This window comes from Crotalus tigris, unplaced genomic scaffold (genome assembly GCF_016545835.1).
Source record: "Crotalus tigris isolate CLP2741 ecotype Arizona unplaced genomic scaffold, ASM1654583v1 scf7180000017666.379230911805:20528666, whole genome shotgun sequence".
NCBI lineage: Eukaryota > Metazoa > Chordata > Lepidosauria > Squamata > Viperidae > Crotalus > Crotalus tigris.
Genome location: NW_024096552.1, coordinates 3,133,929 through 3,150,680, shown reverse-complemented (window position 1 = coordinate 3,150,680; position 16,752 = coordinate 3,133,929). Strand labels below are relative to the sequence as shown.

Below are 16,752 nucleotides of genomic sequence, written 5' to 3'. Positions count from 1 at the left end.
ACAGAATGGGTAGGTTGCGACAAAGTAACCACCAAGTCGTCCGCAAAAGCTCTTAACTTATATTCTTTTTTGTTAACTTCTATTCCTTTAATTTCCTGCGACTCTCGAATTTTGATCAACAGTATTTCCAGTGTTAGAACAAACAACAACGGTGATAATGGACATCCCTGCCTAGTACCTTTCTCTATTGTAAAAACCTCTGACAAACCTCCATTGACAATAAGTTGTGCCGTTTGTTTTTGATATATTACCGTAAGAGCTTGTAATATCTTTTCACCAAAATTCATCTCTTCAATTACTCTTAACATAAAATGCCAATTCAGTTGATCAAAAGCTTTTTCAGCATCTAAAAATATCAGCCCTGCGGGGACTTGGTTGTTCTTGTCTAAATATTCTAATAAATTAATGATTTGTCTAACATTGTTTTTCATGTACCTACCAGTTATAAACCCAGACTGATCTTTATGCACAAGATGATGCACAACCCTCAGCAATATTAAAACCTGGAATGTGTTCTAGAAAATTTGATGCAGATTGCACCAAATCCAGGATCAAGTCATTAACTATTACTTCATTTCTGGGATCAGTTGCAGATTATCTGCAGTGACACAGCCAAGTGATGTCAGTGGGGAAGACTCCCTCTTCCTTGATTCATTGGCTGATTTGTAGACGGGTTGGGATCTATTGCAGGCAGTAGGATTGCATTGGATACAGATTTATGGACTGAGAAAGACTTAATTTCAAGTCGTAGAAATCATAGAATCGTAGAGCTGAAAGGGACTTTGGAGGTACTCTAGTGTCCAAGGTAGGAGTCCTTATTCCATCCCAGACAAATGCATGTCCAATCTTTTCTTGAAAATCTCCAATGATAGAGTACCTATAACTCCAAGAGGCAATCTATTCTATTGACTAATTGTTCTGTCAGGAACTTTCTCTTTCATTCTAGGCTGGATCTCTCTTTGACATGCTTCCACCTGTTGCTTTTTGTCCTGCCCTCAGGAGCTTTGGAGAATAGGTTGACTCCCTCTTCTTTGTATCAGCCCTTCAAGTACTTGAAGAGATCTATCATATCTTCATTAAACCATATTTTCATTACGTTAAACATACCTAATTTTCTTAACCGTTTATCATAAAATTTAGCCTCCAGACCTCTTATTATCTTTGTTGCTCATCTCTGCATTCTTTCTAGGATCTCAGCATCTTTTCTGTATCATGGTGACCAGAACTGGGTGTAGTATTCCAATTGTGGCCTCACTAATGCAGTATAAAGCTGTACTGTCACTTGATGCTATGCCTCTGCTGATTCAGCACTGGATTGCATTGGCCCTTTTGGCACTGCAGCAAGCTGTTGGCTCTTACTTAAGTAGTGGTCCACCTAGATCCTTTTCACAGGCACTACTGTTGAACCAGGTACTGGCTATTTTCTGCTGGCACATTTGGATTTTCCTGCCTAAGTGCAGGACCTTAGTCATGTGTTGAATACTTATTTCACAGTCTGCAGTTCCTCTTCCAAGAAAAAGACTAGCAATAAATCACCTGTTTGTTAGAATAGAACAATTAATTGTGAGAAGTTGCAACCTCCTTTGTGTCTGGTGAGGGATAGGGTGCCAAATTAGTGTGGCATCTTCAAGCAATGTACCCTCTAAACCAGGGAAGCAGATGCACAAGTCATGATGTCTTCTGAGTAGCTCCATTGGCTTGTCCTGGGCAAACCTGGACCAGGGTGGGGGAGGAGCAGCAGTTTTTGAAAAAAGTACATTTACATTTGTAAACTCCCAAAATTATAAAACAGACTGAGATGTTAAATAATCTTTATTAAACCAGAAATAGGATTGTACATAAAATATACATAACAAAACAATGTTAAAAAGTAAATTAAATAGGAAATCTCAATTTATATTATTTTTTAAATCAATGTCATCCCTGATTCATTATTTTTGCTATTAGCATAAACTATTGCCCCCTCCTTGGTTTTCTCCTTAGCTTCACTTCTTCTTTGCCTCTTCTCCATTACTTCTTTGGTTTGGAGCCTGGTAGAATGTTTTAATTTAGCATCTAGTTCAGTGATGGCAAACCTTTTAGAGACCAAATACCCAAACTGCAACCCAAACCCTCTTATTTATCACCGGGTGCCAGGTGGGTGTAGTCCACCAGGTGGGTGTGGCCAAGGTGGGCATGATTATCTCGATGTTGCTCCTGGGGAGGGATGCCTGTGGGGGCCGGGCAGGGTTGGGGGAGATCCAGGGGGTCTCTGGCAGGTGCGGCGGTGGGTAGGTGGCTCGTCCTGGGTGAAGCGAGGCAGGGTGGGAGTGCCATTGTCACAGGGCAAGGTGAGGCAGGGGCCGGGGCAGTGGCTGCCTGACACCATCAGCCGCTGCATACAGAGGCCAGTGAATGCATGGGTGCTGGGATGCATCTGGCCATGTGGGACCTTGGCGAGTTAGCGGGCAGCTGGTTGAAGAGGGAGGGTTGTCATCTCCGGGGCAACGGCATGTGTGCCCACAGAGAGGGCTTTGAGTGCCGCCTCTGGCATGCATGCCATAGGTTTGCCACCACTGATCTAGTTCCTCAGCAAGAAGCCTCTCTTCTCCCTCCCTCCCTGCCCTCCCATGCTTACTACTTTCCAAAAACATCAACCTTGACAGACCGCAGGAAACCAAGTCTTATATATGATCATATGATGGGTGCTGGATAGCCATGTTCACTCCTTAGATCAGAAATGGAGAACCTTTTAGAGACCGAGTGCCCAAAAACTGGCCCCGCCCTGCTCCACCCGCTGCCCTGCCCCCATCCCCCGCCCACCTGCCTGCAGGGCCATTCACTACCTCCAGGGCCTGCTGCAGATCGCCCAGGCAGCCCAGCAGCACTATGGCGGTCACGCCCTCTGCCCGTGCCCCGCAGCATCAATTGTGCATGATGGGGTGTGAGGGCAGAGTCTTGTCTATGCTGCCTGGCTGCCATGTCCTTGGCTGCGCTGCTCCGGGTGGGCCACGCTCAGGGGCGACTCTCCTTCAGGAGGGCTTCTGGAGAGGAGGGGGTCACGGGGGGAGGTGAGGGTGGGGCAATGGTAGGTGTGCCCACAGAGACGGTTCCGAGTGCCGCCTCTGGGACCCGTGCCATATGTTTGCCACCACTGCTTTAGATGAAACATATCCTTTAAGACTAATAAGTTTAATGTGACACAGTATAAGCTTTTTATGGAGTATATCCTTTGGAAGCAAAATCTATGTTATCATTATTAAGCAGGTAGATGTTTGTGTAACCTAGGCTATAATTATATTTGTAATTCAAAATATTACTCATATCATTAGAACAAGGCTAAGCAACAATGTTGTCCTTGAAACTTATGTAGATTGCCAGGAAGGATCAACAATCAATCTACATGTCTGTTCATGTGTGCATATGCACACACATACTCTATTCATACCTTCATCCATATCTTCTCTCTCCCCTCTCTACCCAAGCCGAGTTCAAATAAAATGGCTTGGTTGTTCAGGATTCCCTTTACTTATTATTAACGGCAGCTGCCAATCATGTTGATTGGCTGTGTAAGGACCCACCCCACTTTGCATCTTAAGAAGACAGAACTCTTGGAATAGTTCTTCCAACAGGAATCCTTTATTAAGAGAAAATGGTTGCAGGCATGCTAGACAGGACTTGGGGTCCAAGCTCTCCCATTCAAGGTTTTAAGGGGTTCCCCAGTAGTCCCACCCAATCAACCCCCCTTCCCAGTGATAGTTTCAAGTATCACAATTCCACCCCGTTTCTTCTTTCTTCCGTCTGGATGGAGACTTCAGATAACTACATGAAAGGCAAATACTCTTCTTTGTTAATGCTAATGTTCTCTGGTGTTAACGCTTTGAGGTTACAATAGGTTACAATAAACACACATTCAGCATTCAGCTCTTTGAAGTCTACTGAAGGAAGTGAGGGCCATAAAGCCCTTTTGTTCTCCCCCTTCTCTCCCTCTTATGGCAGAATCCAAAGAAGGCAGAATTGGGAGTTTCTATATTTGATAATTAAAGATGAAATATGATTGGATTCTGACATCCGGCCCCTCTTAAAAATAAGAGAGATCCACCTGAAAGAAAACACAAGTATAAAATTTAGTCAGGCTTGTTAGGATACTCTGTGTGAAACTTCTTCAATAGCTTCGGGGCTCTGACATGACGTTTATGGACCCACTCATTTTGTGAGGGAGGGAGGTGTTTCCAGGCAACTAGGTACTGAGTTGCTCCATGATATCTCCTAGAGTCAAGGACTTCCTTTATTTCGAAGTGTTGTTCACCCTCCACCATGATTGGAGGTGGGGGGGGGGATTTTTGGCCGTAGAGGTGACTGATGCTCTCTTTTCAGCAAGCTGCAATGAAAAATTGGGTGTATTTGCCTGAGATTTTTGGGTAATTCTAATTCTACTGTTACTGGATTTATGATTCTTTTAATTGGAAAAGGTCCTATGTATTTTGGTCCAAGTTTTTTACAGGGCTGTAGGGACTTTAGGTATTTTGTAGATAAGTACACCATCTCTCCTATAATGAATGGTGTAGGCTCAACCCTTTTTTTATCGGCTTGTGTTTTGTAAGCCTGCCTAGCTTCATCTAGTGCTTTTCTGACTATTGGCCAGGTGTTTTGTAATTTTTCCATCCATTCTTTCAGCGAGGGGATCGTTGGTTCGTTTGGGGTTAATTCTGGCATGGGGTTGAAACTTTGACCGGTGGCTATTTGAAAAGGAGTGTAACCTGTGCTGGAGTGGACTGCATTATTGTAGGCAACTTCTGCAAAAGGGAGTAAGTCCGCCCACTCGGTCTGCTGGAAACTAAGAAAACATCTTAAATATTGCTTAAGTACTGAGTTCATTTTTTCAGCCCCCCCATTTCCTTGAGGGTGGTGGCTAGATGTCAGTCCCTGAGTGGTTCCTAAGAGGGATAAAAATTCCTTCCAAAATGCAGACGTAAATTGCACCCCCCTGTCAGAGATGATGCGTTGGGGTGCCCCATGCAATCTGTAAATGTGTTGGATGAAAAGTTTTGCTAAGGCTTTTGCAGTGGGAATCTTTTGGCAAGGGATAAAGTGCACCTGTTTGGAAAACAAGTCCGTGACCGTCCAGACCACAGTATTCCCATTGCTTTCTGGCAATTCCACTATAAAATCCATGGCTATTTCTCTCCAGGGGGCTGAGGGACTTGCCACTGTTTGCAATAGTCCTGGCACTTTCCCTTGCAACCTCTTTGCCGTGGCACATTTGGGACAACTGGCTATATAACTTTCAATGTCCTTTTTCATGGATGGCCACCAAAATTGCCGTTTAATTAAATGTAAAGTTTTTACAAATCCAAAATGCCCTGCTGATTTTGTGTCATGGCAAAGGTGCATGAAAGTTACTCTTTGAGTTGTTGGTATATATAACTTTTCCCCTATCCAAGGCAACCCGTCTTTCATTGTGCACACATTTTTGTTTTTCTGGAACCAATCATCTGTTTCCAAACTTTTTCTGAATTCAATTCCAGTTTGGCTGTCCAGTTGTGGTTTTAATTTGGCTTGGGTTCTTGTGGTTACTGGTGCTGCCAGTTGTGACTCTGCCATTATTGGTCTAGAGTCTGTGGTTCGTGCGCTGTTATATTGGGGCATGCGAGATAGTGCATCTGCCAGGAAGTTCTTTCTTCCTGGTAAATGTTTGAGCTTAAATTGGAATTGGTGAAAATGCTGGGACCAGCGGGCTTGTTTGGGATTGAGTTTCCTGGAAGTTTTCAGGGCTTCTAAATTTTTGTGATCAGTCCACACCTGGAAGGGGATTTTGTTGCCTTCCAGGAACTGTCGCCACGTGAGTAATGCCCAACGTATCCCATAAGCCTCCTTCTCCCATACGGGCCAGCGCTGTTCTGTTTCCGTGAGTTTCTTGGATGTATATGCACAGGGTTGCAATACTGCATCATCATTTTCTTGTAATAGCACAGCCCCCACTGCCACATCACTTGCATCTGCCTGTATTACGAAGGGCTTGTCCATGTCTGGGTGCCTTAGTACTGGTTCGGCAGAAAAAAGTCTCTTTAGTCTCTCAAACGCTGCTTGGCACTCCATTGTCCATGTTAGTGGCTGGCTAGGTTTTACTGAGGATGTTCCCTTCGTTTTTAGTAAGTTAGTGAGGGGCAAGGCTATCTGTGCAAATGAGGGGATGAATTGGCGGTAAAAATTTGCAAAGCCCAGGAAGCTTTGTAGTTGCTTTCTTGTGCGGGGTGGTGCCCAATCTAGTACTGCTTTGACCTTCTCCGGGTCCATTTCAATGCCCTGTGGGGATATGCGATAGCCTAGGTAGTCTATCCTTTCCTGGTGGAATTCGCATTTTGAGAGTTTGGCATATAGGTGAGCGGCTCGCAGCTTCTTTAAAACCGCTCTGACAAGTTTGACGTGTTCTTCTTTTGTTTCGGTAAAGATAAGAATGTCGTCCAAGTAAACAAGGACCCCCTTAAACAGGTGCTCCCTTAGAACGTCATTGATTAATTGCATAAAGACTGCAGGGCCCCCTTGTAATCCAAATGGCAAGACTTTGAATTGATAGCACCCCATGGGGCAGTTAAATGCAGTCTTCCATTCGTCCCCTTCCTTGATTCTCACGCGATAGTAAGCTTCCCTTAAGTCTAGTTTAGAAAAAATTTTCCCTTTCGATAGGTGTGACAGCATGTCTTTCATGAGGGGCAGCGGGTATAGGTTGCTTTCACTGATTGTGTTCAGGGCCCTATAATCCACGCATAAACGTAAAGAGCCATCCTTCTTCTCTCTAAAAAGGACCGGGGCAGCCACTTTAGGCTTAGCTGGTTCAATGAAACCTCTCTCCAGGTTTTTTTTTATAAATCTTTCCATTTCCTCCTTCTCCTTTGGGCTCATGGAGTATAATCTGGGTTCGGGAGTTTTGCCCCAGGCTTGAATTCAATGGTACAGTCTGTGGGTCGGTGGGGGGGAAGCTCATTCGCCCTCTCCTCACTGAAGACTTCAGCAAGGTCCCTATATTCCTCTGGTATTTCTGTTAATCTTTTTTCCTCTCCTATGGATGCTTTTTCTATTCTTGATTCTGGTAGCCTCTCTTGGGGTTTTAAGTCCATAGGGTCCCCCTTCGGGAATTTGATTTCTGTCGTCCTCCAATTTACCCAGGGGTTCCATTTTTTCAACCATTCCATCCCTAGAATCATTGGGCATTCCATACCTGGGGTCACCACAAACGTTAAGTCCTCTTCATGGTTGCCCAGGGAGAGGTGTATTGGCAGAGTGGCTAGGGTAGCTGGCACCCCCCCTGCTATGGATCCATCTAGCTGGCCAAATGAGATTGGTTGTTCCAGTCTCCTGGATGGGATGCCCAGATTCCCCACTAGTGTTGGGCTAATGAGGCAGCGGGTGCAGCCAGAGTCTATTAAGGCTTTCACCTTCACAGCTTCGGGCATGGGGGGGATTAATATAGTCACTGTTTTGAAGATGGGTGTGATGCGTCCACTTACCAGGGGTTCGCCTTCCGAGCTGTCATCTGAGGCATCCACCGTCCCTGTGGTGTAGGCTGGAGTTCTTTCCCCTTGGTGAGCAGAGGTGGGGGTTTTCTGCAATTTCCATCATTTTCATGGCTGTTTCTTTTGGCTTAGCTGAATACCCTCTGGGTTTGTTGATTGGGGATCTGTCTGGGTTGTGCTGGGGGGCCTTTGAGCGGCATTCTACAGCTCGATGCCCTTCTCTTCCGCACTTGAAACACCCCATCTGCTTCTTGGCTGTATCCGATGATTTCACCGGTTGGTGTGTCAGCTCAGGCGGGGGGCGGCTCCATTGTTTTCCTCGGCGATGCCTCTTCAATATGTCGATCTCTGCTTCCTCTGCCAAGACGTACCATTCCTCAAGTCGATGTGGGTCTCCTCGGGGCAGGCAAGCATCATATAGATCATAGTTTAGTCCGTCTTTGAAACGGCCAAGGAGGATGTCTTCTGGCCAATTCAGTTTGCTGGCAATGGCTCGGAATTCTTGTGTATACTCAGCCACTGGGCGTTTGCCCTGCCTCATCGTTGTTATTCTTTCACGGGCTTTGCGATCAGCCAGGGGGTCTTCAAATCGTCTTCTCAAAGAGGACATGAAACGGTTGAAGTTACTGAGTTCTGGGGCATTGGAGTCATGCAGGTTCACCACCCAATCTGCAGCTGGTCCATCCAGGGCAGATTGCACGATCCGGATGCGGGCTTTGTCGCTGGGGATGTCCTGCCCATATTCCTCCATGTAGCTGAGGACTTGGGTTAGGAAAAACCCCAAGCGTGTTGGCTCCCCTTTGAATTTCACCTCCACGGTGGGCGTCTTGGAATGGATCGGTGCCTCCATTGTGGGTGGTAGTGTCTTCCGTCCAGATTTCCATCTTGGGTCCGGTAGGGGGTGGGAGCTCCTGGATCAGTAAATGTCCCTGGGGTTGCAGGTTCCACGTCCCCCTCGGTGTCTCTCCCTTTGTGGCTCCAGGAACTGGGGCGGGCGTAGGGCTCAGGAATCTCCTCTCCTAGGGAGCTGAGAGTTCTCTTCATCAGGTCAATAGCTTTCTCTAGGATCCAGTCTGAGTACGGCATACAGCTTCCTCCCTCTTCACTTGCGTGCAGGGATTTCTCCATCTCCTGCTTCCATTCTGGTTGCTTGGTCCCCCGTCTCAGGGTCACTTTTCTTTTCCTTTCCCCACTCGCTTTTCTTTCCAACGCCCATCGACCAGTTTGTCCTGTGTCTCCACCACTTCTTCTTCTGAGAAATCTGGCCTCTCGGATCCCAACATCTGGCAAGGTTCCAACTGGGTCAGCGGCTCTCTTTCCAGGGAGTTTTCTCCCTCTCTTGCTTCGTTGTCTGACATGGTAAATTTTTGCAAAATCCCCCGGCAAGGGTCTACCTTCCAGGTGGATTAATTTTGCAAGTCCTGTCTAATGTAAGGACCCACCCCACTTTGCATCTTAAGAAGACAGAACTCTTGGAATAGTTCTTCCAACAGGAATCCTTTATTAAGAGAAAATGGTTGCAGGCATGCTAGACAGGACTTGGGGTCCAAGCTCTCCCATTCAAGGTTTTAAGGGGTTCCCCAGTAGTCCCACCCAATCAACCCCCCTTCCCAGTGATAGTTTCAAGTATCACAATTCCACCCCGTTTCTTCTTTCTTCCGTCTGGATGGAGACTTCAGATAACTACATGAAAGGCAAATACTCTTCTTTGTTAATGCTAATGTTCTCTGGTGTTAACGCTTTGAGGTTACAATAGGTTACAATAAACACACATTCAGCATTCAGCTCTTTGAAGTCTACTGAAGGAAGTGAGGGCCATAAAGCCCTTTTGTTCTCCCCCTTCTCTCCCTCTTATGGCAGAATCCAAAGAAGGCAGAATTGGGAGTTTCTATATTTGATAATTAAAGATGAAATATGATTGGATTCTGACATGCTGTCCTCTGCAAAAAGTGAGTGGAGTTTGCATTTCTCCAAAGGTGGCATCTTTTGTGACTGAGGACAACCACCAGATTGCAAGTATCCAAGTATTAGGTATCCATATCCTACTTCACTTACCAACAAGAGTGTTTGGCATAATAGTTGAGTAATTTCCCACTGTCCTCTATATAGAACAGACAGGTTACATTTCTACCCAAAAGATCACACGGATGACAATCTGATACTGTGCTGGGAAATACTGTGCTCACAAATACTATTTGGAAGCCATTTAAGCCTTCCTGGTTATTTTTTTCTACCAAATTAAAATTTTTGCTAAATGGTGTGATCAATCATTTCTCTAATTTCAAGAATGGATTTAAATTATTTTTCACTGCCTAATTCAGAAGTATATATGGATTCCTTATCTCTCTTCTTTCCCATTCATTTCTCAATCTTGGTAATTTACAAGCATGTAGATTTTAACTCCCAGAAATCCACAGGCAGCGTGGCTGTTGATGAGAACTTCAGGAGTTGGAGTCCACACATCTGAAAACCACCAAGTTTGAGAAACCTTGTTTTAGATACTTTGGTTCATTTTTGTTCTAGATCACTTATTTTGCAAGATTTATTCTTCACTTTCTCAGTTCACGGCTTCCATGTACAGAAATTGTAAACCTGGGGAATTCCTGAAACCCATCACAAAATTCTGGGATGTGTTTTATTTTAGATACTTGGATCTCTGGTTAGGCTCTCAGAATACACCATTTGTTTCCCCAACATCATAGGTTACAATTTACATACACAAAACTCTCTTGTGGCACATCAAAAATGGTGAACTATGCCATTTTAAAAGCCATAATATTTCACTTTTGGTCATTCTCCTCTGCTTAGGATCCACCTGTAACTCAGTTGAAAACCTGCCCTCTGCGTGAGCAACCTGTGCCACCTTCCATCTCTAAACAGGGAGAGACAGAATCTCGCATTGTCCGTGTCCATACGAACAATATCTGTGGAAATGGAAACCTTTATCGCAGCATTCTGGTAAGTTACCAAGAGAGGGCAGTATTGTGGAAGAGAAGCCACAAATTCTGGATTGCAGGAAATATCTAGGGCAGGTTTAATAAGGACATGACAGGAAAGCATGCCAAAAAATTGCACATGATTAAAGTGATGAGGGTTCTCTGATTGCATCAGAACGATGAAGAAAATCAGGAAATCCCCAGATTTAGTTTCTGTATATGGAAGCTGTGAACCGAGAAAGTGAAGAATAAATATCACAAAATAAATGATCTAGAACAAAAATGAACCAAAGTATTTAGAGCAAGGTTTCTCAACCTTGGCAGTTTTCAGATGTGTGGAATTCAATTCCTGAAATTCTCATCAACTGCCATGCTGCCTGTGGATTTTGGGGAGTTAAAGTCTACATGCCTGTAAATTACCAAGACAGATATGAATGGGAAAGAAGAGAACTAAGGAATCTATACATACTTCTGAAAACTTTTATGATGTTTTACTTTGAGTATTTGGAATTTTTTTTGTTTGATGAGAATAAGACTGGATTGTTTCCATCCTCTAGAGCAATTTTTTCCAATTTGATGTTTTTCAAATGTGCTTAATATCAAGCCTCTACACTTCCTACCTGCTGTGAGCAAAGGCTGGAAATTATGGGAGCTGTCCTATGCAACTGGAGGACACTAGTTAGGAGAAGGCATTTCTGGAGATTTATCAGTTTCACATTTGAGGACTGTGATATGTATGGAGGTGGAATTAGTGTATTTCAAAAACAGACAGCATTTTTGGATAATGGATCTACTTAATGTAATACACTAGAGAATGGGCAACTCGGAGACTATGATGTCTTCACTGAGACCACTTTTCTATTTGATCGATAATAATGCCATTTATATGTGTTGTTTCATCTTTTAACAGTGTTTTACACAGTGTTGTCACATAGCTAGGTCTATCAGACTCACCTATGGTTACCTATAAGTGGATGAATTCTCCCTATAGATCACTAGCCAGGATAAGACCACAGCTGTGATAGAGCGGGCCTTGCAGAAGCACAAACTGGAAGAGGACTCACCATGCAACTACCAACTTCTGCAACTTCTGGGGGGTGGTCAAGGTAAGAATTGCAGAATCCTAGAAGAGATCCTAGCTGAGACAGCCATAGGCCAGCAAAACAGTGATGTAGCATGTGATCGGCAGGGCCAGCCATAAAGGACTCAGATGCCTATACACCAACTCAAATTTTGGGGAACAAACAAGAAGTTCTTGAAGTACTAGTACATGAGGGTAGGTATGATATAGTTGCCATTACTGAAACTTGGTGGAATGAAACAACCGGAATGTACTGATAGAAGGATATAAACCAGTGGTGGCGAAACTATGGCACAGGTGCCAGAGGCGGCACTCAGAGCCCTCTCTATGGGCACGTGCACTGTCGGCCCAGTCCTAGGCCTTCAGCTGGGTTTTATAAAACCTTTTCACTTTAGGCCTCTGCCGCCGTGTGCAAAAAAAAGAGGTTCAATCAATCAGTTAATTTCAACTTCTTGCGGGAAAAAAAGAGATCTTTCAAATTGGAATTGATTGGTTGAACTTTTTAGTCCCACCCAGTCTGCTGTTAACCACCACAGCCATGCCCACCCAATGGGGCACACCCACCCAATGGACCACACCCACCCAGCACCCAACAATGCATAACTGGGTTTTGCATTGGGCACTCGGTCTCTAAAAGGTTTGCCATCACTGATATAAACTGTAAAAAGATTTTGTTAGAGGAGGTGGAATTGCATTATAATAGAATACAGAATGACAGAATAATAGATTTGGAAGGGACTTTGTAGGTCTTCTAGTAGACTGTATAAAACCAATATAAAAATGGAAAGAGGGACACCTATCTAAGGCAGAATACCAGCATATAGCCTGAACGTGCAAAGATGAAGTCAGGAAAGCTAAGGCTCAGCATGAACTAAGACTTGCAACAAATGTCAACAACAACAACAATAACAATAATAATAAATGCTTGCAACATAAAAAAACCAAGAAAAAGTAAAAAAAAAAAACAATTGGTCCACTAATGTGAGAAGATGGCAAGGAAGTGATAAGTAGCAGGGAGAGCTACTTAATTATTTCTTTGCATCTGTCTTCACACAAAAAGAAAAAAATAGCCCAATCTACCATAGACAGAACCATAAAAGACAAACTAAGAATTTGAATTAAAATAGGCAACAAAATGTAGGAGAATATCTGTCCACTCTAGATGAGTTCAAATCACCAGTACCTGATAGTTTACTTCTCAGAGTTCTGAAGGAGCTGGCAAGTGTGATCTTGGAACTATTGCACCATCTCTTTCAAAGATCCTGAAAGATCTTTGAAAAGATCTGATATGGTTCCCATCTTCAAGAAAGAGAAAAAAATAGATCCAGGAAACTACAGACCTATCCGCCTGATATCAATACCTGGGAAGATCCTGGAAAAGATAATCAAGCAGCAGATCTGTGAACACCTAGAAGTAAGCAAAGTTATAACCAGAAGCCAACACGGGTTTGTCAAAAACAGATCAAGTCAGACAAATTTTATTTCATTCTTTGACAAAGTGACTAAATTAGTACACCAGCAAAATGCTATGGACATAATATACTTGGATTTCAGTAAAGCATTTGACAAAGTAGACCACAACCTACTTATTGGTAAGCTAAAAAAATGTGGGCTAGACAGCATCACCAGCAGATGGATTTGTAACTGGCTGACAAACTTCACTCAATGTGTAGTCCTTAATGGAACTACATCTGCAGGGAGGGAAGTAAGAAGCCGGGTACCCCAAGTTCTGTTTAGCCCCAAGGCTCTTCAATATCTTCATAAACTATTTAGGTGAGGGGATAGAAGGGGGAACTCATCAAATTTGCAGACAATACCAAGCTGGCACCCCAGAAGATAGGCTCAAGATCCAGAAGGATCACAACTTGAACACTGGGCCCTATCTAACAAAATGAAATTCAGTAGTGAGAAAAGTAAGATTTTACACTTAGACAAGAAAAACCAAATGTACAGAAAATTAGATGTAAGTAAATTAAAGTAATTAATTAGACATAATTAAATGTAGGTCTGTAGATGAAATTTGACTCAATAGCAGTAACTGCAAGAGGGATCTTGAAGTCCTAGTGGAGAATCACTTAAATATGAGTCAGCAGTGTGCTGCAGCCACCAAAAAAAGCCAGTGCAGAGGGATAGAATCAAAATCACTTGATTTCTGTTTTATAATGCCTTGGTAAGATCACACTTAGAATACTGTATCCAGTTGTGATCACCACAATATAAAAAACATGTTGAGACTCTAGAAAGAGTGCAGAGAAGAGCAACAAAGATTATTACGGGGCTGGAGGCTAAAACATATGAAGAATGACTGCAGGAATTGGGTATGTCTAGTCTAGTGAAAAGAGGGCCTAAATATGACATTATAGCAGTGTTCCGATATCTCAGAGGCTGCCACAAAGAAGAGTGGGTCAACTTATTTTCCAAAGCACCAGAAGGCAAGACTAGAAGCAATGGATGGAAATTAATCAAGAGAAGAAGCAACCTAGAACTAAGGAGAAATTTCCTAATAGTGAGAACAATAAACCAGGGGAAGGGCTTGCCTTTAGAAGTTGTGGGTGCTCCATCACTGGAGGCTTTTAAAAAGAGACTGGACAGCCACTTGTCTGAAATGGTCTAGGGCCTCCTCCATGCACTAGAAGATCTCCAAGGTCCCTTCTAGCTCTGTTATTCTGTTAAGATGGAAGGAGGGGAGATGCTGCCAAGCCTTGCTCGCACTCTCTCATTCTTTCTGTGTTTTTTTCTTTTTCTCCCCTGAAGAGTTGCTGATTCCTGATAGTGCAAATGTTTTCTATGCCATGAATCCTGCTGGACCCCATGACTTCTTCCTGCTCCAGAAAAAGGGAATCACCAGGGAACCACGCTTGAAGCCAAAGCCTGGGAGCAAAGCTGCTCTTCGCCACATCCCCTCTCTCAAAGATTTTGGCACCCTTGCTGCCAGTTCATGCTTCATATTTTCACATAGTGCACCTAATAGCCCAGTTTCCTTTTCTCCATCACTCTCTGCTGAGGATCCACACTTTAGATCATGTCTTTCAACACATCCATTTTTAGCTCCTTCCTCCTGGTTCTTGGAAAATCAGTTAGTAATAGCCCCCCCTGATTCTCCCCCACCCTATCTGTCTGTCCCTCAACACCCACTTCCCTTGGAAACCAGGTGCCCAGTTCCCCCTCATATTGTGCAGAAATTGCAGGCACCTTCTTCTGTGCCACAGTCGCCTTATGCTTCCAAGAGGACATCATTTTGGTCAGAATCCCCACCAACATCTCTTGTACAAATCCAGAGTAATCAAGAGTTGAACAGCATAGGAACAGATCTTCAAAGCCAAAGATAGCTTGTCTGATTACAACACTTCTGTAACATGCAAGTGGCTAAGAAACTGAAGAATCCATGAAAGATTATAATTATTCTGAATTGGTCATCTGTAGGATCCTGCTTTGCCCACTCAGAATCCTTGTGGGAGATCAATAACCATACTGCCCAAAGGCCATCAATTCCAAAAAAAGCATCTTTGGTTACAAATAGCATTTTGAGAAGTCCCCAAATAATAGCACCTGGTTGCTTCAAAAAACTGAGCTAGTCTTTAGTTTTAAGGGAAGGTGATGTTCACATATTCATGGCCTTCAAAATTTAATAGTGTAGCCAAGGGCAGACCTGTGTAGATGGATGATCTGTGATAGTGATATCTTTGTTATGTGAAAGCATACATTTCTTTTCACATGATTCTGTAATATTTCCCATTTTTGTTGCTTGTAGAACTACCATGTGGCGTCCACACAATCTATCATAGCTTTGCTGAAAAGAGACCCACCAAAACCCCAAACACAATGGTAGGCAGGTATGACCAGCTTCAATATACCTGTGCTGCACTCTTTAAGCCTTCTTCCTTCCTGCTCTCCAGATAGTCCAGTTATTATGAGAATGTACGCATGTTTCATACAGCAGTACAAATCTTTTTTAATTAAATTAATCAAGATTCTCTGAATGCCAGAATTTCCTAAACATTTAGTGCTGCTTGCTCAGTTCTATCACAATTGTCAGTAACAGGGTTGGAATAATTTTATGAACAAGATGCATGAAGTAGCTAATAGAAGAACCAAACAGTAGTCCATAAAAGTGCTAAGGCAATTCTGCCCTTGAGGCTTTGAAGATACTGCCCACTCCCACATAAGCTGTAATTCAATCATTTAACTCATTCCCTGATTCAGGGGAAAAAATGGATTACCTGTAGGCCTAAAAACAACAAGAGCCAGGACTTTATGCTTGCTGTCTTAAACTGAGAATGTGTCAGGTCCAGAAACCAAGAAAGATATATGGTGATTCTTCCAAACAGATTTTTTTATTGTTCAACACAAGACAGAATCTTGCCAACTGAAGCATTCTACTATCTAGATCCAGCATGTAGAACTAAAAGGAAGGAGCTGTCGTCACTCTCTTTCTCTCACACAAAATAGCTGGACTGAGCTGCCTCTTATTTCTCTGGAATGTGCCCCCTCCCTCCTGGGAATCCAGTCTTCTACATTCCATCACAGTGGGGAAGCACAATTTGGAGACCCCCCCCCCAAAGGTTCACCTGTTACCTTGCCAAGGATAGCCTTGAGTGCAAGGATGATCTATCATCCTGGCCGAAGTAGGAATTTTAACATATCATGCACAGCTGGTAGATTTTTTTTCTTTTGTTGATGCTTGAGACTTTAGCACTTGAAATGCATATTGTTCTGTGGTCTTGGGAAAGTTTCCCTCTCCCTAAAGCAAAAGATGCTTTGATGTAGTTTTCAGATGAAGGGAAAATAAGCTGATTAGGTACTGCAACAATTTTCACTCAGAACAGTGTGGTTTATCTCTTAGAAATTTCAGAGAAAGCCCTGAATTGCCCTTAAGTTGTTAGCTTGGCCCACAGTATAAGATTAGCCTGCACAAAAGTGACAAAATTCAGGTCTTTGGATGTTCCAGTTATAGTCTGGGGAAATGCAATCCCAGGCCACAGTTGGTGTTCCTATGCTTTAACTCAAACATATAAAGAGAATTCTGTTCATGAGATGGGTGTCAGAATCCAATTATATTTCATCTTTAATTATCAAATATAGAAACTCCCAATTCTGCCATCTTTGGATTCTGCCATAAGAGGGAGAGAAGGGGGAGAACAAAGGGGCTTTATGGCCCTCACTTCCTTCAGTACACTTCAAAGAGCTGAATGCTGAATGTGTGTTTATTGTAACCTCGAAGCGTTAGCATACCAAAGGAGGG

The 16,752-nt window shown here is 43.4% G+C and overlaps 1 protein-coding gene across 5 annotated transcripts in view; it reads left to right on the top strand.

The window, feature by feature from the left end:
* RGL3 (ral guanine nucleotide dissociation stimulator like 3) overlaps positions 1-16,673 on the top strand; it is a 40,500-nt gene extending 23,827 nt beyond the window's left edge. For 4 of the 5 annotated variants that reach the window (XM_039336491.1, XM_039336490.1, XM_039336495.1 and 1 more), the window contains 3 exons: positions 10,302-10,451; positions 11,421-11,535; positions 14,265-16,673. In XM_039336491.1, the coding sequence (XP_039192425.1) occupies positions 10,302-10,451; positions 11,421-11,535; positions 14,265-14,839 (840 nt within the window). In that variant the 3' untranslated portion in view covers positions 14,840-16,673. The remainder of the gene's footprint in view (positions 1-10,301; positions 10,452-11,420; positions 11,536-14,264) is intronic. The other variant, XM_039336492.1, reaches the window with a different exon arrangement.
* Positions 16,674-16,752: the final 79 nt, after the last annotated feature.